The sequence below is a fragment of the Sardina pilchardus genome, chromosome 1 (genome assembly GCF_963854185.1).
Source record: "Sardina pilchardus chromosome 1, fSarPil1.1, whole genome shotgun sequence".
NCBI lineage: Eukaryota > Metazoa > Chordata > Actinopteri > Clupeiformes > Clupeidae > Sardina > Sardina pilchardus.
Window position 1 is genome coordinate 37995203 of NC_084994.1, and position 23266 is coordinate 38018468.

At 41.1% G+C, this 23266-nt stretch overlaps 1 protein-coding gene across 1 annotated transcript in view; it reads left to right on the top strand.

Annotated features, from left to right (window-relative positions):
• The first annotated feature begins 3479 nt into the window (after window positions 1–3479).
• The window catches only part of LOC134089679 (protein NLRC3-like), a 29324-nt gene continuing 9537 nt past the window's right edge, over window positions 3480–23266 (top strand). The window contains exons 1-2 of the mRNA XM_062544131.1: window positions 3480–3564; window positions 10549–10629. Of these exons, the coding sequence (XP_062400115.1) occupies window positions 10550–10629 (80 nt within the window). The 5' untranslated portion in view covers window positions 3480–3564; window position 10549. The remainder of the gene's footprint in view (window positions 3565–10548; window positions 10630–23266) is intronic.

Consider the following 23266-nt stretch of genomic DNA (forward strand, 5'->3'; position numbering starts at 1 on the left):
TAATGAGTCAGTCTGCTTGACTTTGACAATGTCAGGTCAAGTCCTCCTCTTCTATGTCATAACCCAGTACGGTGTACGGAGTTACTGTGGGGAAGAATTAGTGCAGGAGGTGGCCACTGCCTTTGAGACTCAACTGTGAAACCAATACAGCATTTATTCCTTCAGCACAACACATTTCCTGTACAATATTCACTGGCAGCAGGTGTGAGCTAAACTAAGTCTAGATAACGGACTGAAGATCCTCAGTACTCATGTAAAGGAAGAGGCTTGTTCATTTATTCCCAGGAAAAGGTCCTTTAGCAATTGTGCAGGCACAGTGGAAGGCAATCACTAGACCAGCAGGTGGTGCCACACTGTGGCCAGCTAATACAACATTGAAAACACATTAATTGTCAAATTATGGCAGAGAAAGAAATTAATGTTTAATCATCTTGATCAAATAAGTCATAAACACGTTGACACGTTGAAAGCGTTTCGTTCCAAAACCATTTCTCCTGCTGAAGAGGATGTTGATCTTCAGTCTCAATCACACACATAGCAGACTGCATCATATTCAATAAGTATATTTTTTGCTTCGCCTGTAATATGTTATTAGAAAGCCTAATTGTTTAATTGTAGGCTACTGTTTTGTTTCCTGTGGCCCAGTAGAGATTGTGCTGCATCATTTGATCATGTTTCCGTCCCATGCGGCCCAGCAGTGCTGGAAGGTGGCGCGCTGTCTGCAGCGGTGTCCAGCGGGACGTGGAGCCCAACTGTCAGTTGGTGAGGTTCCAGCTGAGCTGCTCCACCATGTTCCTGCTGCCTCAGGCCTACTGGGACGGCCCTGAACATCAGGGAGGTGAAGGTTCAGTCCTCACTGACTGCTGTGGAACCAGCTGTTGACCTCAATGCAAATGGAGGGACACTAGTGACCCTCAACAGAGTATCCAGCTGCTGCAGGTGAGCTGAGCAGAATGCAGTGAGGTCGGCCTGCTCAAGATAACACAGAACACAGTAAACAGGCACATCAGGGCTTCTCTAACACAGAGTCCAGTAATCAGGCACGTCTGTTCTAATGGAGCTGGTCATCCATTTGTATCCTCTGTTGGAGACTGTTCTGATATTCTCATGTTTCCACATGGTCTCCGACGTATTAAACTGGGCATATGGTCCTATAAGTACAAAGTCCTTTAAGTATGAGGCTCCTGAATAGTTTACACTTCTTCAGTTCTAAAATTCATAACACCACACCATCTACCCAGGCAACAGATCATGAGGACAGTGTACAGTGACTTACTGATGGGTAAGATGACTTCATACAGTTTATGCTTTAAACTAGTGGTTTTCAAAGTGGGGGCCGCGAGTGTTGTTAAAATATTAATTCATTGTTTATCTGAACATTATATTTTCCATGGTAATGAGAAAGTGTAGGCCTAGCCCTGATCAGGTCAGTGGTCCTAGTGGTATTTGGGGGGCTTTGTCCTGGAAAAGTTCAACCCAGACAGTCAGACAGGCACACAAGCACACTCTTTCATGGCCAGTAGATGGCGGTATTGCAGTAAAAAGGTCCAAAGTGCTGTGAAATGCTGCCATCTGGTGGCCATTATAACAAATGCACTCTCTAAAATCTTGTCTAGGGAGAAGTATGTGGGAGGACTTTCATGAAGTCCAGCTGTTGGTGGTGATTCCAGATGAGCTGATCTGTGTTGTTCAACCATGTGAGGTCCTCACTGATGTGACATTTGAGGAACTGAATGGGGCCCAGCTTGTCCACAGCCCACTGCTGACCAGTTTCAGCATATTATGTGACAACACATGTTTAATCCAAACACAAAAGTGTAGACTGAGATTTCACTGTGTGATGGCATCTAATTACAGGGTTTCTATACTAAAGCAGCATGTCACTCAGCTTGACATCTCTCTCGTGAATGCTGTCTCATCACATCATTCTAACAGGGCTGTGTTTATATGCAATGGAAATCCCAGCATATGACAACACATGTTTAATCCAAACACAAAAGTGAAGACTGAGATTTCACTGTGTGATGGCATCTAATTACAGGGTTTCAATACTAAAGCAGCATGTCACTCAGCTTGACATCTCTCTCGTGAATGCTGTCTCATCACATCATTCTAACAGGGCTGTGTTTATGCAATGGAAATCCCTGCATGATATGATGTGTTGATAAGGAATTTGAAGTGTCTGTGTGTTTGTTTCTGTGTCTGTGTTGGTGGTGTAAAAAAACTTGATGTGTGTGTCTTCTCTCTCTCTCTCTCTCTCTCTCTCTCTCTCTCTCTCTCTCTCTCTCTCTCTCTCTCTTTTCTATCAGTCAGGATAAATTGGATAAATACACACTAACACACTAAATCCCTCAATAAGCCACTTTACTTTATACCGAAGATACTCTTGAGAAATATCCTGCTTTGATATACAGGCTCTAAAGTATATTACTGTCTTAGTTCTCATACTAAACTCAGTTTTGTGTCAAACAGTTTTGTGTTTTATTCTCTCATCCTTCTTAAGATATGACTATGGAGGAGAGGTGTTGCCCCTGCTTCCCTCCTGTGTGTTCCTCCTCTTGCCTCCTCTGTACCTGTCACTGTTCACACAGACACAGACACACCACACACCACACACCAAACACACCACACCACACCACACCACACCACACACACACACACACACACACACACACACACACACACACACACACACACACACACACACAGGGGGACAGAGCCTTTGCTGTTGCAGGCCCTAGTCTCTGGAACTGCCTCCCCCTCCACATCTGTGCGGCCCAGTCTGTGCATAGTTTTAAATCCATGTTAAATCCCACCTCTTTCCACTTGCTTTAAATTAGGGCCTGTGCACAGTGTCATGGTTACCTTTTACCGTCTCTCCTTTTATTATTTTAACTCCTACCATCATTGGCCGCATTTCCCAGATTCGTTAAGAAGCTCTTAACCGTTACTTGATATTAGTAAAAATTGAGTTTGTTACTGCAAAGACTTCTACTTGAGTGAGAGAGGGGCAGGGGAGTTCTTTTATTTTTACATGTTTGTATGTTTTATTTATTTTCATCGGGGACCAGCGTCTGTCTGTCTGTCTGTCTGTCTGTTTGTTTGTTTGTTTGTGTGTTTGTCTGTCAGATTTATTGTGAAAACACATTCTTTTGGCTTGCCAGGCTACAATTTCAATGTCTGCATTCTCATCAAAAAATAGACATGCTTTTTTTGAAAAGTGCACAACCACACAGTATTAAAATATCTTCTAATTCTACCCCCAAAAAACTTGAGTAGCCTAGATACACTCGTAAAATAAATGACACACAGTTTCAAGCACACAACCACAGAAAACACACATCTCAAGATATATTATCCCTATATATTTTTAACAAAGAGTTGGTGTGGTATTGGTGGATTTTTACATTTATATAAGTAGCCACTGGTAGCCTACTACGTCACTTCGCTGCGCGCGTTCATAATAGTCATGTGATGAACGCGGAAGAGGTGAAAACGAAAGTAAACATGAGCGACTGAGAAAAGAGACAGGCTGCTTGTTAGACCGTTTAGGTTATTGTGAAGGTAAGTAAATATATTAAATCTATGGTTGTTTTCGATGTTAGAGGTGGTAAGTTATCTAGTTTCCGTGAAATGAAGATTTAGATCAGCTCTAGTCGGAGAAGAGTTAGGCCTGCGTTTTGCGAAATGACGTGCGTCACAAGGCCGACTTTAACAATAGCTTTTTTTCTGACTTAACTCGGATTTTCTTTGGCATATGCTAAAAGAAAAAAGTGCTATGAACAGAAAAAGCTTCTGATGTCTAGACTGTCACCAACGATAAACAATTAAGACCGGTCTTCGACGACGTCAAAGTTAAGTTTCTCACAACCCATAGTCCTCGTCAGGCTCAGGCCTGTAGCCTGCATGGGCAAAATGGCTCAGACAGAGATCAACAATTGGGAGAGCAATATTTCACCAGAATCACCACAACATCGATTAAGTGTCCAAAAGATGCACATATTGCAATATTGGTACTATTACCATTTGTGTTAGGGAAAAAAAGATAGCCAGGTCAGCCAGATAGCCGATATGGGATATGAACGGTGCACGTAGGCTAGCCTAGTGGTTAAAGACGGAGCGCCGACGATTCTAGGGCTTTGCCCCGTAACAAAAATCAAAACAATGGAGTTGTATTTTTGTCTTGTCGCGTTGCACCGCGCACGTGTCCGGTGGGCGCTGGCCTTTAAGTTTATGTCATCTGCTAAAGTAGCTTCCGGAGAAATAGGGTCTCGGCCCATAGACTTCGGCCACATGTAGTGCCCCCCAGATGGCGCCATTTCACTGCATATAATATGACCAGACCATTCATTAACTATCAGGCTTGGTGCAGTGCAATGCCGCCATCTCGCGGTTAGGAAATATAAGTGAAATATGAAGGTGTGCATCACAGTAGGAAGGAAATCTATCTTACAGTTTTAATCAGTCGCTTTGATCAGAATTGAAATTCTCATAACTACATGTTCAATCTTCAGATCATTGTGTCACTTGTGCACATCAAAAAAGCAGTTTCTTATTTCTCAGATCAGAATTGAAATTCTCATAACTACATGTTCAATCTTCAGATCATTGTGTCACTTGTGCACATCAAAAAAGCAGTTTCTTATTCCTTTGATCAAGTTGCAAATGTTTTGGTACATCCATGCAAATTATCATGTACAATTTTCAGCTAAATAGTCCCACCCCCCACAACATTTAGGCATTAGTTCATAGTAGAGATGCGCGGATGGACTATTATTCTATCCGCAACTGCATCATACAACTCATCATCCGTCCGCCATCCATCCGCACCTACGTTTTTTATGTTTTTTCAGAACCGCACCCGCCCGCCATCCGCTATTTGTTTAAAGGTCTATGGGTGATCCAAGACGCTGATGCGACGCGAAAAAGCTCTTGTTCTAGAAAGATGCAGCCATTTAGTCTAATTAATGGCAATTACACTTTATTCTTTATACAAAAAGAAAGAAAGTCCGAATAGAATAACAACAAGCCATTCGCATTACAGGCCAATTAATTCTATGCAGCTTGTCAGGGTGACGACTAGGACGAGCCTGTTCTGAAGACTCCCGTTAATTTTGATTGCACGAGTGCACGTCTTTTCCAGGCAGACAGTGCAATCCATATCAGCAGGCCTTACATACAAGTTATAAACTTCTACTTTCTTATTGCACACTGCAGACGAAAACATAGGCTACCATAGGCAACTTATTTTAACTTGTTGTTACATTAGAGTTTGTCACGCACATTCACTGGCGGCGTTGCCATCTCTGAGAGAAGGGTCCAGCTGGCAGCTGGATGATATTGATCTCTAGGGGTGCAACGGATCAAAAAACTCACGGTTCGGATCGTTCCTTGGATCAAGAGTCACGGATTGGATCATTTTTCGGATCAGCAAAAAAAAAAAAAAAAAAAGACAAAAACATAGTTTTGTCCTTGACGGGACGTCGTAACGTGGCTCAAGCACTTTCAGCATGTGTTTAAAGTAGGCTAGTGCTGTCACGATACCAAAATTATTGTTTCGATACCGATACTAGTTGATTTGGTGTTTAATCATCAGTAGCCTTAAATTGAATATTGTGATCATTCACACCAGTGGCCATCAAAGATTCTGCTTGACCCTCCACACACACAGAAAATGATAGTCATGTTTCTATATCATATATTTTAGAATTCAGTGTATATATTTTGTTAATAATGTTTAGTATTTTACAATCTGCATAATTACTAGTAGCTACAAATGTTTAGTCATTTGTGTAGGCTACTGATTTAGCATATCTTTAATGTGGTGTGTAGGTCTCTAATGGAGTGCGCATAGGAGGTGTGTGTAATTGAGTCCCTGTCGCTTTAAGAAATACGTGAGGTTAATTATTAGCCTTCAGTCTCACGGTTTTATTCTTGTGAAAAAAAGTTGGATATAGTGCATGATGACAAGGATATATGGATGCAATTCGTTATGCTTTCTGTGTCATTAGATAAAATACATGTTAATAAAACTAACAAGTCCAAGAACATCTTTCTGGGATCATAAAAGAGATGTGTCTTGCAATGCTCCTTTATGATTTTAGTGAGCACTATGATTTTAGTTAGCAAGCTATCTCCAGATGTAGGCTACAAGTTAGCCAAGGTTGTGTAGCTTATTGCTGACATTGAACCCAACAGTAAGCCTAAATGACCTAAATATCATAGCATAGGTAGGTGCGCAACAAACTTGAGAGATGTAAGTGTGCAAAAATGAACTTGATATTAGGCTATTATTGTGTTGCTGCTGTGCAGCCAGTGCATATCAGCACTTAAACTAGCAGCCATGTATTGCTGGTTATGGCATGACCGCTAATAACGTGTGTGTGAGAGGAGAAAAGACGCGCAGGCAGGCTAGGGGAGCAGGCTCTGTAGGGGAGGGACTAGAAGCATGCCTTGTGGACACGCACGTTACTTCAAACGGACATTAATAAATAAATAAAATAATAAATCAATCCGCGGATCATGTGTGTGCCGAACCGAAGATACTGATCCGAACGGATCACGGATCAATGATGATCCGTTGCACCCCTATTGATCTCTGATAGTAAACAAAGCAGCATGCACTGCATAGACACAACTAGACCAAATTACTGCCTGATGAGAAAAATGTGCATGTTTTTATCGGATGTAAGTAACAGTGTTTAACAATGTAGCGTATATATATATTTTTTTCATTTGATCGGTTCAACCGCCACCCGCCCGAATCTAATTAAAATGTTATTTTTTTGTAAGGTCATCCGCCCGATCCGCGGTTTAACCGCGGAGTCCGCGGCTGTAACCGCTATCCGCGCATCTCTAGTTCATAGTATAAGGCTTTACATGCAAAATGGTTGAACATGTTGTCATACGAGAATTTGTGGCCCAAAAGACAGGAACATCAGGAGGTGTACAGTAGGAAGACAACACTGCATTTACAGTTTTCCCTAACGAGATTGTCCAATGGTCAAATTTCTACTTTATTTCATTTTTTCCCCTTTATACTCTGCAGTGCTGTCTTTTCCTTTCTGTAGCACAATGACCGGGTCTGTCAACAAATTACAGTAAAAAACAGTAAAAGCGTAAATGTGAATATTGTTGATCCAACTCCCACATACACTAAGGTGTAACCTAGAATTTACAAAAAAAGTCATACAAATTTTAGCCATAGTTTACATCAGAACATCCCTTCAGAGTGCACTGTTATACTGACAACATGACTGAGCCATTTGACTTATTTTGTCTTATTGTCTTACCCATTTGTCTTATCCGTATACGATGACACAAAGACTGGAGTGGACATTCTAAAGCACTGACATGTTCATTGACACAAATATTTGGTTTTGAGAGATGGACTAAGGATTTTGAGCAAGAAACTGGCTTTTGCAGGTAATCTATGGTGTTTTGCTATTTTGTACAAATAGTTTTGAGAAATGCACTTACTGTTTAGCAAATCTCAAGGATGATTCGAGAAATGTACCAAAACTGTAAAGCAAAGATCCTTGATAACTATCCGCTCTAACCCTCTCTGCTTAAAGGTTGTATCAGCGATTGCAGGTGTCAAAAGTAACCGGCGTTAGTTTGAGCACATTTTCGAAATATCATTTTTTGTGATGAATGGGAGTTACCGTAAATCTCAGTCCTGCGGTGAACAGGAAATATTTCACTGGACGCCAGCCAGTATTGGACCCTGTTTTTTAAGGACTTTGTGTAACCCGTTTCATCCACTGTCACCTCCCAGCTATTTGTATGAGGGGTGAGGTCCACCTCAACTTTCCTTTAAAGGTATACTATGCAACGTTTTTCAGTTAATCAATTCGTTCCATACTGTTATATATGATTAAATGGGTCATTACCGGTCGAACAGTGTTTTTTTTGGCCGCTCTAGTGGTCTGTAGCGGTAAAACCACACTTGCAACTTCAGGAGACACCGGGCACGCACCCATGCTCTACTCCAGGAAGTGTCATGTAAAGTCTCATGAAAAGGCACGGCAGACTGACCGATTGAGGAGTTTTGTCAAATATACACGCTAAAGCTGTGAAAGCGAAACCGGCGACGAAATCGCCAATCCTGCATAGTATACCTTTAATCAGGATGAGGAGTTACCTCAGCTTTTTTCTTTCTGAAATGGTGCCATGGAGCCTCACATACTGAGGTCCAGCTCTGAGGTAGTCAGCGATCCATGCAACTGTAGAGCTATTAGATTAAAACTGAAAAGAAAGGAAATGAAAGTTCAAGTAAAGTGTTTATGTTCATTTTGATTTCCATTTCCTTTTGTCATTCCAGTGCCTCCCTTGCTTACAACACCTCTTATTGGTGGAGCAGAAATGGACCCACGCATCTGATTGGTCGCTACACTTGATAAATGTAGGCTAGGGCTTTGACTCCGAACTTCGTTATTCGAATATAATTCGAATTTTTGAAAAATATATGATATTCGAACGAATTTTAGGCAGCTCTTAATATTCGAACCTGTTATGAGCATTATTTGTTTGTACATGTGTTTGCATGCAAACGTTGTTTTCAGATTCAGCGGCTTTCTCACATCTGGTAAAGTCGTGAATCATGAGCTCATTAGCAAGGCTATTAGGCTTACTCATCTGGGCTCCTGTAGGTGATGTTAGCGAGTGGTTTGACTAGCCTATTCAGTTTCCCCACGTGTGTGTAAGTTTCAAGGTAAGCTAATAGTAACTTCCTCATTGGGACAGGCCCTTTTAAGTCTTGGAGTTGGAAGACATTGGTATTGAGATGGTCAATCAACTTGAATGCAAGAGTTTTAATCTGTGCAGCATGCTAATCATGCTAACCGGATAATTTAGCTTGTTGTCTTCTATGCGTCATTGCTTTCACGATTGTGAATGTTTAGGATGCATGTCGAGGGACGGGTGTCCATTGAGCGCGCATGAGGGAGGACGACAGAAAGCGGGCCATGGAGAATGAGTTTAGGCTACTTAGGCTATACTGTTTGGTAAAGTTGTATGCATGCCTCCACCTGAACAGCGTTATGTCGGTGCAATCAAGCTTCCAGGGGTCTTGTTTTCATGGAGACAGACGCGGTCTGCACGGAGTGGAGGGGCTGTGTACGTGTGTGTGTGTGTGTGTGTGTGTGTGTGTGTGTTTGTGTGTGAGAGAGAGAGACACAGACGCATGAGTGACAGAGAGACGGAGGGAGAGCAGGAAAAGGAAATTCAGCTTAATGAATGCTGCGTGTTTTTCCAATAGCATAAAAATAATGGTCAAAATATTATTAACAAATATTCGAATACATTCGAAGTTTGATATTAATAACCAAACGAACTTCGAATACGATTTTTGGCCAAAAGTCAAAGCCCTAATGTAGGCGTTGAAGGAGGAAACATTTTTTTTCACGCTTGTTTAGAGTTGGCATCTCTCTCTCCTCCTTTCACTCTGTCTTTATATTAGGGGTGTGAATTTCTCCTTTTTAAGACGATTCGATTCGTATCGATTCATAAAGCTACGATACGATTCACAGACGATGCGGTTTAATACAGAACGTTTCAGTGTGATTCGATACGATGCAATACGATTCGATACGATGCAGTAATAGGCCCCAAAATGCAATATAGTTCTTAATCTCATTTTATTTTCCATACTGCAGATTTTTTTTTTTTTTTTGCTACTTTAAATGGCATGAGAAAAGTTAGGCTACAATTGCATGTCATTAATTAAATTTTTTCCAAAAGACTTGATTGACTGGATTGAAAGACTGAACAAACATTTTGATAATAAGAACGTGGCCAAATGCCTCTAAACGAAATCACTCGGCCAATTAATAGAGATACATTCATATCACCCTATACTTAGCTGCTGAACCAATCACAATAGTTTAGAAATATGTGATGTAGCTGTAGCTCTTGGGAAAGAGTGTCTGTCTGGATTACCTTTCATAAATAAGGAGGCTACTAACGCACGTTGTGAGAACCGCGTTCAACACATGACAGGTAGGCACTACCCTCCGTCCTCAGTCAACTTTCAGACCTGCACCGAACATACAGTAAGACTGCGAAGTATTTGGGGAGACACAGGGAAAGGGGAATGCAGGAGGATGACAAGGGGTGTTTGTTGTAGCCTATGAAGCTAGTTTTGAGGCTTGTGCTTACGACTGAATGTCTTCGTTCAGGATACTGCAACACACGTTCACGTCAGCGTTATCTGTGTTTCACTAAACTTGACAACTAGTTTGTTGCTGCCACTGTCTAGCAATGACGCTACTTAGCCTACCCTCGTTGGAGAAGGCTAGGCGCTCTGGTGTGTTAGCAAATCACGGTTGGTCTTGGGATTTTGAAAGTAGCCTATCATAACTTGTAATGTTAGTTTTCTGATTCGTCATTTTAAAATCGATCCAGGGGTTTGCCTACCGATGCACTCGCGTTGTTAACGTTCCGAATGATTACCGATACATATCGGTTATTTTTTACACCCCTACTTTATATCATTCTTTCTGTCCTTCACACAGTCTTTATATTTTTCTGTCCCTCTTTCTCCCTTAGGATGGATTTCCCTCAGGATGGCCAGGATGCTGTTCGTAAAGATCAGCCACCAAGAGCAACATTTGCTGATATCAGCTTCAGGTCCATACACATTATCTCAGTAACACAGTAACAGTCATTATCTTTGGTCTCATTTATGTCTAGTGAATGTGTAGAGAGCAAAAGAGAACTGTTCCCCCACTGACTTTTAATGAGTCTGATTGAATATCTGTGGCCTCACCTGTTGAAATTCAGTTCTTAAACTGCAGTAGCAATTTCAGTTGTTTTAGATACCCACTAGGTACTCAACTACAGATGGTACGGGTTGAGAATGCACCTTCTCCCGCGGGACTCCCGAAGAGATCCCGCAGGCTGTCAAGCCGATTTTTTTCGAGGCTAAGGCAATGTACCCAAACAACCACTAGGTGGCAGAAAGTTTCAACCCACATACATTTAATGATGAAGACCGCATATCTGTCAATAGTCGACTCCTTAATCTCATTTAATCATTAAAATGAAGGTGATGACTGGCGAGATGAATCAAACGACGTTTCAATAAACCATTGTTGAAATTAATGAAAATGGTTATAGAAAATCGCCTACAGCCTAACGCCGACACAGCTGATTCTTTGATTGATTCTAAGCTGTTTTGATGTAGGGGATGGGTAAACTGGCGCGCTACAAACATGCTACCAATCAAATGTAATATTAGTAGTATTAGCCTACTTAGACACTTTAGTCATAGGCAACGTTGCCATGTTAATTTGGGCTAGAAGTGCTTGCTTGTGGTGGCGCTCCTGTCCGCTGCTTCTCCCGAATTGTGTTTGGCAAATTTGTCAACAATCAGCTTAAATGTCAAATCATATTTATTTCTCTTTGTCGCCATGGTATTGGGGGAAACGCGGAGAAACGAGATGGTCAGTCCTCGTATTTTTGCTTCACGTTTCGTTATAAGAAATATATAAGTAATAGTTAAAGGAATAGTTCGGAATTTTGGACATAGGACCTCATTTCCAACTTTACCGAGGTGATATAGGTCGGTGGATACCGTTTTTATCGCGTTTAGCCCCTTCCTTCAGTTGCAGCGTCCCCCTTTGCTAAAGCTGGTTTTGAGCTAACACATTTCTACGGTAACATCAGTCTGACATCAACAACAGTCTTACTCACTCCACCGCACACCCGAGACAAGTCAATTAAATCGTCGGACTATCGATATACAGTACATGTCCGTGTTGATAGAATAATTTTAGAAATAAAACTAACCTTGCAACTCAATGATTTATTAAATTTTGAGGGACTAGTTTCTCAATATCAATCCGCCACTGCCATACAGGGAACAAAGTAGGCTATTGCAATGCCATGCAAGGTTCGTTTTATTTCTAACATGGTTCTATCAACACTAGGCATGTGCATCGATAGTCTGACGTTAAAATGTATTTGTTTCGGGTGTTCTGTGGAGTGTTTTCAGTGGCAGGCTGGATGTTACCGTTGACTTGCGTTATCTTGGCACCAGATTAGCACGAGATGAACGCTGCAACTCATAGGAAGGGCAGAAATTCACTGAAAATGGTCTTCACCGACCTATATCACCCAGACTGATTTGGAAATGAGGTCCTATGTCCAAAATTCCGAACTATTGCTTTAAAGTCTTCTTCCGTATTGAACAGATACGGGACGCTCTTTGTTCCGTTTTTTAAGTAACTACTCAATGCACACACACTACAATGAAAAACACACAAAGAAAACACTAAACATATAGCCTACAACCTAATGACACTTTAATGCAGCGTTTCTCAAACTATGGGCCGCGAAACGTGGAGACTGCTGCTGGTCCGCGAGACATGGAGTGAAATTAGGTCCGTGCTTCATCTGATAACCGCGGACCGAACAGTTTTTCAAATCCCCCGGGGGGTATTTAGACTCCAGGGTGTTAAGCACTCATTCACAACTGTCCCATCGCTAAATGCTCTCTTGTGTTGCGTGATCACACAAGTATACCTGTCGTGTGCTTTTAATTTGATAGGCCTAATTATTATCTCCGCCAAGGAGGTTGTTTTCATCGGGGCTCAGTGTGAAAGGAACAGGTCAACCCCGCGATTAGGGGTGTGTGACTGATGACTTATTTGGCAAGGCTATCATTAGGCTTACTATGCATGGCTGTAGGCAGCTATGAGGCCACTGAGATCTGAACCGCATCGGTTTTGAGAGCTGGAAATACATGTGTTTGCTAAATATCGGTATGCCATGGTAGACAAAAACACTCAAATAAAACAATAGCCTAAAAAATAACTGTAGTGCGTAATATCCTAAATAATTTTCTAGGTTCGCCAGTTGGTAATATGACCTATCCTTACTGACAATAATTTAGATTGAGCACAACTAAGTTGCACGAAGGCAAAATACAGTCCTAAGCATACATATACAGTGAGGAGCACATGTATTTGATACCATGCTAAAACAGGAATATAAAATCATCATTTGACAATTGATCTTAATGCCTTAATTTAAAAAATGAGTAAAAATCAAACCGCCAAGGACACCAATTTTCTTTGTGATTGAAGAATGTATCGTAAATAGATAAATGTTTTCCTTAAATGCTAGGGGAAGGAAGTATTTGACCCCCTATGTAACCCTATGGGAATTTAACACATAGGGTTAACATAGGGGCAGGCAGATTTTTATTTTTAAAGACCAGCTATTTCATGGATCTAGGATATTATGCATCCCGATAAATTTCCCTTGGCCTTTGGAATTAAAATAGCCCCACATCATCACATACCCTTGACCATAGCTAGAGATTGGCATGGTGCTTTTTCCAGTAGGCCTATTAGCCTGTTTGATTTGCATTGAGCTCAATGAGCATCAAACAGGCTAATAGGCCTACTGCAAAAAGCACCATGCCAATCTCTCGCTATGGTGAAAGGTATGTAATGACGTGGGGCTATTTTAATTCCAACGGCCAAGGGAACTTTATCAGGATGCATAATAACCTGAATCCATGAAATAGCTGGCCTTAAAAAATAAAAATCTGCCTGCCCCAATGTTAACCCTATGTGTTAAATTCCCATAGGGTTACATTGGGGGTCAAATACTTCCTTCCCCCTAGCATTTAGGAAGAACATTTATTTATTTACGAAACATTCTTCATTCACAAAGAAAATTGGGGTAGTTAGCGGTTTTATTTTTACTCAATTTTTGAATTAAGACATTAAGATCAATTGTCAAATGATGATTTTATATTCCTCTTTTTAGTCAACTTTAGCATGGTATCAAATACATGTTCTCCTCACTGTATATAGCCTGGCCAATTAGCCTATATTGTAGATGTGCAAAACCAGCATTTGCGTGCGTGCTTGCCGTTGAGGTGTAGCCTACAAAAATGAGCATAACATCTGATTATTAAAGTATGGCTGTAGGATATGGTTCGTTAGTCCCCGTAGGATATAGGCTACTGGTAAGAGAAGAGCTGGTTTAAAATTGTAGTGTAGTAAAAAAGTTTGTTCACATCCCCGGTCAAGGAGCAGAACAAGAGTAAATCATAAAAATTGGAAAAAGGTTCGCACTCTTGAAATCCTTCTTTTTTGATTTTCTTTTCTTTAGCACAAAGGAATTACATTTCGACTGTGTGGTCTTCTTCAGATTAAAATTCAAGTAACGAGCGCTATTTAACCCCTCGAGACTGACTGTATTGCAGTCTGCTGACACAGCCAGGCGACGCTCCCAACCCAGAGAGAGAAAACCGACAGCCGTCTGTGAGATCCATTTCATGAAGAGCAATTCTGTCTTGTGCGATCATTCCCCCTCCCCCACACTCGTCTAACCAGTTCACTACATTATAGCCTACCTATATGCGGCATTGAGGACGACTGCTACCCTCCCCCTTCTTAACCGACAGACACCGACACTATGTACATGTAAAAATCAGGGTTCGTACGGGTGCTTGAAATCCGTGAAAATGCTTGTATTTTAATGTGGTGTTTTCAAGGTTTGAAAAATGCTTGGATTTTGGGTAAAGTGCTTGTGAATGCTTGAAAGTGCTAGGCCTACATATTTCTCGTCAGTCTGACTCAATAGACCAATTATTAAATGAAGGAAAATAAAATAAAATTGCTGTATAATAGGCCGCTGACAATGACGACGAGTTTGGTGCTTCTTTCATTGAATATCACTCCGCAAGCCTTGTCCGTTCTCTAGTCGTGGATTTCATTGAAAGTGAAAGCAGACGTGTGTTGATGAATGTTTGATGCAAGTTCAATGTGTGTGGTGAACTATTCATTTCTTAGCAGAAGCCATGAAACGGTAAAGCTCAAATAATTTATTTAAAAGACATAATTTATGAAGTTGTTGGCTTTGCCACTCGTTCGCGTCCACTTCGACATGTCTGGATTTTGCGCTTTTGAGCAATCTCGTGATGGCGATACTGACTTTTAATTTCTGCGCGTGTAAACTAGTCTAGGCTACTGTGCTTGAAGTTAGCTGTGACAGACTAGCCTACTGGTTTTCATCGTTTTAGCCACAAAGCCTGTCTAACTTAGGTCTACTAAATTGTTTAGTTAACAGCTTGTCACGGAGGTGAACGCGTTTTTCCAGCCGTTCACCTCCGTGCGCCCCATGTCATTCAAAACATATTTCGGGTAGCCATCTCACTATAGCTGCGTTTCCATTGACCATTAAATTGCGCAAATTAAGAGTTGCGAAAAGAAATGTGGTTAATGGAAACACGCACATTTCGAAAAAACTCACATTTTTCGATAAAAAGTTTTTGCGCTCGGGTGAGGTGGTATTTCGAGCGTATCGAAATTTGTATATTTCGCAAAACTGCAATGGAAACACTTTTTTCGCATCTGACGAGTCACGTGATCCAACAACCGGATATTTTTTTCATTAAAAGTGGCTCTTGTCATTCTAAAATGTTGAATCCACAGCTCCTCTGTGAACTCGCCGACAACACTTTCTCAAAAACGCTGCATAGGCAACCGCTCAACTAGTTTTGTTTACCCATAGCAACAACGTTGCTATGCTTTGCTGGTTTAACGTCAAAGATCCTCCGCTTTAACCCTCTCTGTTAACGTGATGAGAACAGTGCTGAAAGAAATCTAGATTCTAGTTCTAGAAACTAATCAACTGGGCTGATCTACGAAATATTCCACTGACATGGCTGTGACATGATTTAAGCATAGGCCTACAACAAACTCCTGTGAAATATGTCATTTTTAATTTTATGTTTCTGCCCCACCAAAACGTAGGCCTCCTCCGCTGATGGCTTAGCCTATAGCCTAATGACTGATAATCAGCGTTAGTGCCGTGGTGGCAATTTGAATGCATTTAGTGTAAATCTGGGTTATGTTGATAAGCGCCATGTCTCCTAATGACTTACAGCACGCGAGAATACACGAGATTTTAATTAAGTTAGCCGAATGTAATGGAAACACCGCAATTGCGAAAATTGTGATTTTCGACATTAAGACAATATCGACAAAGTTTTTGCGCATATTTGTAATGGAAACGCAGCTAGTGAGAACACGTATACTTTATGCTAAGAAATGAACACGTTTGCATGCTTGGTAAACATCAGTCTTGCACATAATATTGAGCTGATTTTTTTAGTGGAAATGGCCTACTGTAGCATTTTGCTGATAGATGAAAAAAGTCGCCTATTTAAAGGCACAGTCTGAATTTTAATCCTAGCTCTCTTAATGTGTGCACTTGAACAACCATGTAGCCTATAACAGAGAGGTGTAGGACATGTTACTTTGGAAGGAGAGGAAGTGGTGCAATTTGATTTTCTATGGAACTTAAATATCATCAAGCAACCTCTTCAAACAGCATCAATATCAATAGGCCTATGGTTCACTATATTGTACAGGGGCAGGCTATATGTTATCAAGTAGGCCTATGCTAAAAAATGTGGTCAAAATTATAACTTTATGTTGGTTTAGTGAAAACAAAACATGTTATGAGCTGAGAAAATCTGTGGTTCTACATCATTGTTGGCAAAATGATCATGATAGCCTACATATTTCAGCCATATCTGGTTTAGTCTTGAGTAGGCCTAGGCTACTTTGCTATAAATGAGTTATAGACACATACATACTACTATATTGTAGTATGTTATAATGTTTGAAATATATGTATCACAGTTTATCAATAGTTCTTATAAAAGTCATCTGATGTCATCATTTAAGGGGTTATTTTTCAAAAAATTCTCCTGGGGGTGTTGGGTATTCTTCTCTTTTTTTGTCCTTTGCCAATCACACTCCTGAAATATGGTGTGAATCAATCCATGCTGTTCAACATCATCGAGTGCTGTCAGTAAGAAAAAGAACAAGGAAACTTGACATGACATAGACCAAATAGAGCAGCAGCAAACACTATTTTCAATGCCCCATTCAGTTAACCTAATGATAGCTGCTGGTTCTGTATTCGGCTTAGGTTGTAGCAAATTTTCTGGATCTTTGTCCTACAGTGACCTCAAACAACAGGGCTTTGGATTTGTTCACGCTCAATTTCGGTACTGGAAAACTTGTCTTGAAAGTCCTTAAAAAGTGCTTGAATTTGGCCATGAAAAAGGTGTACGAACCCTGAAAAATGTGTGAGTGTGCGCTGAACCACGAATTCACATATTAACTTTTCTTTTCAGCAGACATCGCAAACATAAAACAAATCGCAAAACTGAGAAAATCTTTCATTTTTTTAATAAATCGATGGCTTTTGTCTTGATAGGTTTCGGAGAGATTCGTAAAGTGAGGTTTGAACCCCGGTCGCTGGCTTATTATGCATAGGCCTTAACCAGTTACGCCATTCGCGGCATGCATAATAACTTCGATCAAAAGTTCTGACATGTTAAACTGACGTTAGTTATTAATTCACCACATGATAAAATGCTGTCATATAGCTTGACGCACAGCAGCCTACGGTAGTCTAACTATGTCTATCTCTGAATCAACATGAACATGCATACGATACATAAGTTGCTAGAACTAGAAACTTATTTTGCGGAGCTAGGCCTACTTAGCCTGGATGCCAGACCGAAGTTTAGCCCCGCCTCCATTCTTTTTCTGCAGGGAACTTCGGTCTGGCACTGCTCCGTTCAGCTGCTACTATTCGAGATACACTTCAGCTCGGACCAATCACATTTCACAGGGCGGGCTTTACGTGATGATTGACATATGAACAGCAGTGACGTTCACGGCTGCATGCGTCCTCGTTCAACGAGTTGGGTGTGAGACCATGTTCGCTTAGGTTGATTTTGATTGCAACAGAAACGCTATGGCTATGAATGCATAATTTGTTCATGCAGTTTGGCCTTTCGTTTATCTTAGCTATTGAAACGGAGGTTTTATCACGGATTCGCACAACTATTTCTGAACACTTAGACCAAAGAGGATATGTGGGAAAACTTCAGTTTCACTTTCACCCAGTTAAAACAGCATGTTTGGGTGATGTTGTTCCCGTTTGTTTAAAAATGTCTGTTTGCTCGTTGGGTTAACGACACACTTCCCCAGCTGTTCATTGCATACAGTTTGAAGGAATTCTTTTTAAAAACGAAGGAGGATGTTTTCCATAGCCTACCCTGCTACATATTTCTGTCTTAGATTTCGCAGATACTGACAGCCAATAACTTGTTCTGTTTGGTTTGGTCTATCCAATGAGTGCAGAGCTATCCCCCCCGCACTGTATCGGTTGAATCACGCCCCATAATCGCAGCTGAATGGAGCAGTTTCAGACTCATATTCTGATAAGAATTGAGTATGACGTCGTCAGGCTAAGGCCTACTAGTCGATGGTTACAATGAATAACCCTCACTGCCCTATCGCATATCTGACCATCCATTGTTACAATGTTACAAAATGCGCGATCTTCTCCATGCATGTAGCCTAAGGTTATAAGTAAAGTGACAAGCATAGGCATGTATTAAAGATATTTCTGTTAAATACATTTTATTTTCAGTTGTCAAAAGTGGTGGGGACAAAATCTGTGATACAAATCTGTGCTGGGTAGGCTACATGTAGGCTACCCACGTTGCCGGTTAAAATGAACATGCCTCCGTTTTAAAATAGCCTATACACATTTCTAAGTATTCCTAGCATGTAAATGTTGCCTAAATGTCCATCTTGTCCATCTCTTTCGTCTTCGCCTTGACAATAATAGCCTATTCACGGAAATGCGGTCTTGTAACCGTAATGAATTTATGAATTAATCTATCGAGTCTTTCGTGAATTGAAGGCTATTTCCTTCTGATAGGCCTATAGGCGATTTTCTAAGATAATTTTAATTAATTTCAACAATGGTTTATTGAAACGTCGTTTGATTAATTTCGCCAGTCATCGCCTTCATTTTAATGATTAAATGAGACGGATATGCGGAGCATTTCTCTCCCTCTCCATTGACCAAAACGTTGCTCTGGCATCTCTGCTGGACTGACTGAGTTATAGGCTAGCCTACGTCGCGTGAGAGAGCTGTGAGGTAGGCTGTAAAACATTCGAAAACTCTGCAACTGCAATCTGACATGCCGAGCGTCATGTCTCTTTTCTCCACTTGTCACCAGCGCGGTGTCTTCAGGTTTTTCCGTGTTTTCCGGCAGGTGCCGAACCTTCATGTTATTAGGGCGGTCTTATGTTGCCCCCTTGCGGTTGCAGTTTTAATTACAAAGTCCCGAACCTTTGGGATTCCCGATGTGCGGGAAAGAAAGGAGCATTCTCAACCCGTACCATCTGTAGGTGTTAAAAGCAGAGCTGTAGTCAATGAAGAGTATTCAAATGTAGATGTTTTTCTTATGCAGGTTAGACAGAACAGTGTTCAGAGCAAATGCTATTGCATGGTCTGTGGACCTGTTTGGCTTATAGGCAAACTGGAGTGGGTCTAATGTAGAAGACAGGGATGTGATATGATGTTAAACTAAAAGCACTTCATAAAACAGAGGTGAGCGCAACAAGGCGGTAATCATGAACAGGGGGTCAGGATTTGGAGGGTTAGCTTCAGCCAGTTAGCATGGCATTTGGCCGCCGACATTTTTTTAAAAATGGCGTTACATGGTTGCAGCGTCCAGCACCAGTTTTTGCATGCTGATTGGTAGATGACAACTCATGCACGAGTTTGGTGTTGAGCACGAGCGTCCTCGAGCGTCCTCGAGCGTCCATGTTGATTACGCATTCCAGAAGACATAAATAAAATGACTGACGACTTGGATTAAGTTACCAATACTTGACTTAATGCCTGTGGATTAGACTGTATCATTATACCAGGCTTTGTGAATAAAAGAAAAAAGCAAATGTTTTTATAGGTTGCTATTATTTGCATTAGACTATGTATGAGTTGGCAAGGTATGATAAGACATTTTAGGAAATGCGAAGCAATTCTCTAAACCCAATTATTAACCTAGTACTGTCGTGTAGGCTATGAGGACTATTTTAAAACGCTCAGCTGCAGTTCCTGTAGTTCATAACAACGCAGCGTTGGGGGTCACATAGCCTACAGTAGATAACGGGCAAAAGTTTCCGACAGTGACAGCAGACTTAAAATGCATGCTGCTCGAAACAACACATGGATGCGCGCTTCTATCGGTAAGCGATATGCGTTGGCTTCATTTCGTCTGTCTACAAATGTAGGTTTAAGCTGCAAATTCACACTGGGTGCAGCACAAACAGCAGATCAGGTCCACACGTTTTTTACATCCCATGTCTACTCATTACGAGTCATTTTCGTCGGGTAGACACAGCCTATTGCGTACATAGTAGGGCTGGGATAAACGATTATTTTTTAAACGATTAATCTAGCGATTATTTTTTCGATGCATCGATTAATCTAACGATTCATTTTTTCAGTTCGATTCGATTTCGATTCGATTCGATTATCGATTATCTCCCCACTAATTGACTAATTGCAATATATACATGTTGATTTACATATCTGAATGAAATAAAACATTGCAATGTATGTTTATTGCTCTTAAAATTCCAAAATGAAAGACTATGCAAGTGCAAAGTAATGCATTCTAAGTCAGAGGTAGCATTCAATAAAACCTTGAAGCCTTGAAAACACTGGGAGTGTTGTCAAATTGAAGGGGACAAGATCCCAACTGTCATCAATAAAATTACAAGTTAAGTAGGCTTATTTTAAGTCTTTGGGACTTTGGGGCCATAGGGCCCACCTCAAATCATCATTATGATTATCATTATTATAATTATTATTATGCTGTATTAAGTGTACTTTCACTTCAAAGCAGTCAATGTTTTAAATGCTAACATTGTTCTCAAAAAGTTTGTGAAAAAATCAGAGACCTGCTTTAGTAATGTAAGATAGGCCTACAGTACAATAGCTTTTGCATGGTTGCATGATAAATACAGTACTTCTGAAAACAACAGCAATGGGTGCTATTGTTTTGGGATATTTCCCTCATGCAAGCATCAAACTCTGGTAGGCAAATGGAGAGAAAATTGACATGCTTTTTAATGAAATTCCATTTGAATCTCTGAATGTAAGGATTCAGGAAACACGTACCAACTTTAGTCTATTACGGCCGAGCAGATAGGCGTAAATCACTGATCTGGAGATTTTCTAGATGAAAGACTATAAGGCTACAATCTTTTGACCATATTTCAATTTGACTGAACTATACTCTGCTCTGTATCAAGAATCCACGCTGTTCTATTAAATGTCGTTAAATAATTAAACAGCAGGTTGAACGGAACTTGCCACCAACGTTATCGATTAGTTTCAGTGTCTGTCGCGCAAACACGCACATGCATGCATTCAATGAACGCTCATACCAACACTTAATTGTGTTGCTGTATGTTTATTCACATCGAATTTGCAAGTATTTCCTCCTGATTGCTGAAACTTTTGTTTTCTTTTTCTGTCGGGCCGCGGTTGCTTCATCAATTGCGCAGCAAATTATCAGGTGAAGCACCGAGCCATTTCACTCCACGCCTCACAGACCAGCAGTCTCTCTACATTGCGGACCGGTGCAGCTCCGTCCGCGGCCCATAGTTAGAGAAACGCAGTAGAGGAACGAGTGCGTGCTGCAGTGCCTTGCACTTTTGAAATTCTGAGGAGTCACTCACGTTGCCGCCAACCTTGTTTTGATTTTGACGACGTGTCGATTCGCATATTTTGAACCGACGTATTTTTTGCGTCGAACTAATCGGTTAAGTCGATGCGTTGTCCCAGCCCTAGTACATAGGCTACAGTCAGTTCAAAGCATTTGTGGGGATCATATTTATTTGTGTGTGCTAAGCGAATTCTTGCTCAATATTGACTCGCCATGTTTATTATATCATGATGAAGATCACATTATAGGATTGAGACAAGGGGCAAACTTCTCCACCACCATCCCAAAATGTAATCTCATAATACATTTGCACCTGTAACGATAGGTGCACGTTCACAAACACCTTCTCTCACTCTCCAATCTTCATCAACGATGTACCTTACGTTGTCTTGTAACGTGGAACCTAATTGGCTCATTCTAGCTGGTGACGGAAATGAACACCCATGGAACGCCATTTTCTCAAAGATGGCTGCGGCCAATTTCAAACTTTTTTGGCTGAAGTAGCTAGCCTAGCATAGGCCATTGAAATGAATGGGGGCGGGACTTAGTCCCTCTCTCCAGTTCTTATAATACCTCCATGATCATGAAGGAAGCTCACTGTTGATTTTTTACACACTGGAATGATTAGGGGTGGGAATTGTAAGAAAGTGATGATTCGATACTATTGCGATATTTTGCCCACGGTACGATGTTGTAATTGTTAGCACATTGTGATGCAACAAGTATTGCGATTCGATTCTGTGATGTATTGCTATTCACATCTCCCATTTTATTCGAAGGCATTACACAAAATAAGGAAAATAACACTAACAAACTATTCAACTCACTTGTCATGGCACGGACATGACAGGCATGGCAAGGTCCTTACTATTCGCTTTTTGTTGAAAACGATATACACCCACACTGTCAATGTGAAAGACGGCACATTGTGTCATTTTTATTACCTCCGCCAAGGAGGTTGTGGTTTCATCGGGGTTTGTTTGTTAGTTTGACTGTCTGTGTGAGGGACCGAGGCGGTCACCCCACGTTGTGGGAGGTACAAAACTGGATGTGGTGGTGTTTGGGAAAGGAGATGGCAGGAGACAGCAGTTCCAAATACAAAAAATATCCATTTATTCCTTAGACAGGCAGATCAGGGAATCACAATTGGGTTAGAGTCCAGGCATGAGACAGGGATCTTCAATAGGCAACACCAAAGATCGTATAGTTACTAAAATGAATCATAAAGGGGTTTTTCAATGGAATGAAATGGCACCCACTTTCGCCTCCTAAAGGGGCGTGATCAGTGACGAGATAATCGGTTTAGAACGGTGTAGAAGCAGCAGAAGCAGGTGCAGTTGATAACAGGTTTATTTCTCCCATAGAAATGCTCCCGTTTGCCTCCTAAATGGGAGTGGCGTCATAATAGCCCCTTTCACATTTAGAAACGATACATTAGCGTTTAAGAAATAGCGGGTTCAGGGGATTTCGCAATATGAAAGGTAGACGTGTTTTGGTCCCGGGGTTGTTTGAAGCCGGTTTCAGAGGCGAGTTATGGGAGGCGTTGCCTAGAAGCACATCACACGCAATGAGCCTATTTCACAAGATGTCGCCACTGTGTACACTAACTTCCTCTGGAACAGCTCAGTCTATAGGAAAGACAGAAACAGGAAGATGTTTTACCCTGCCAATTAAGGCATCATTAACATC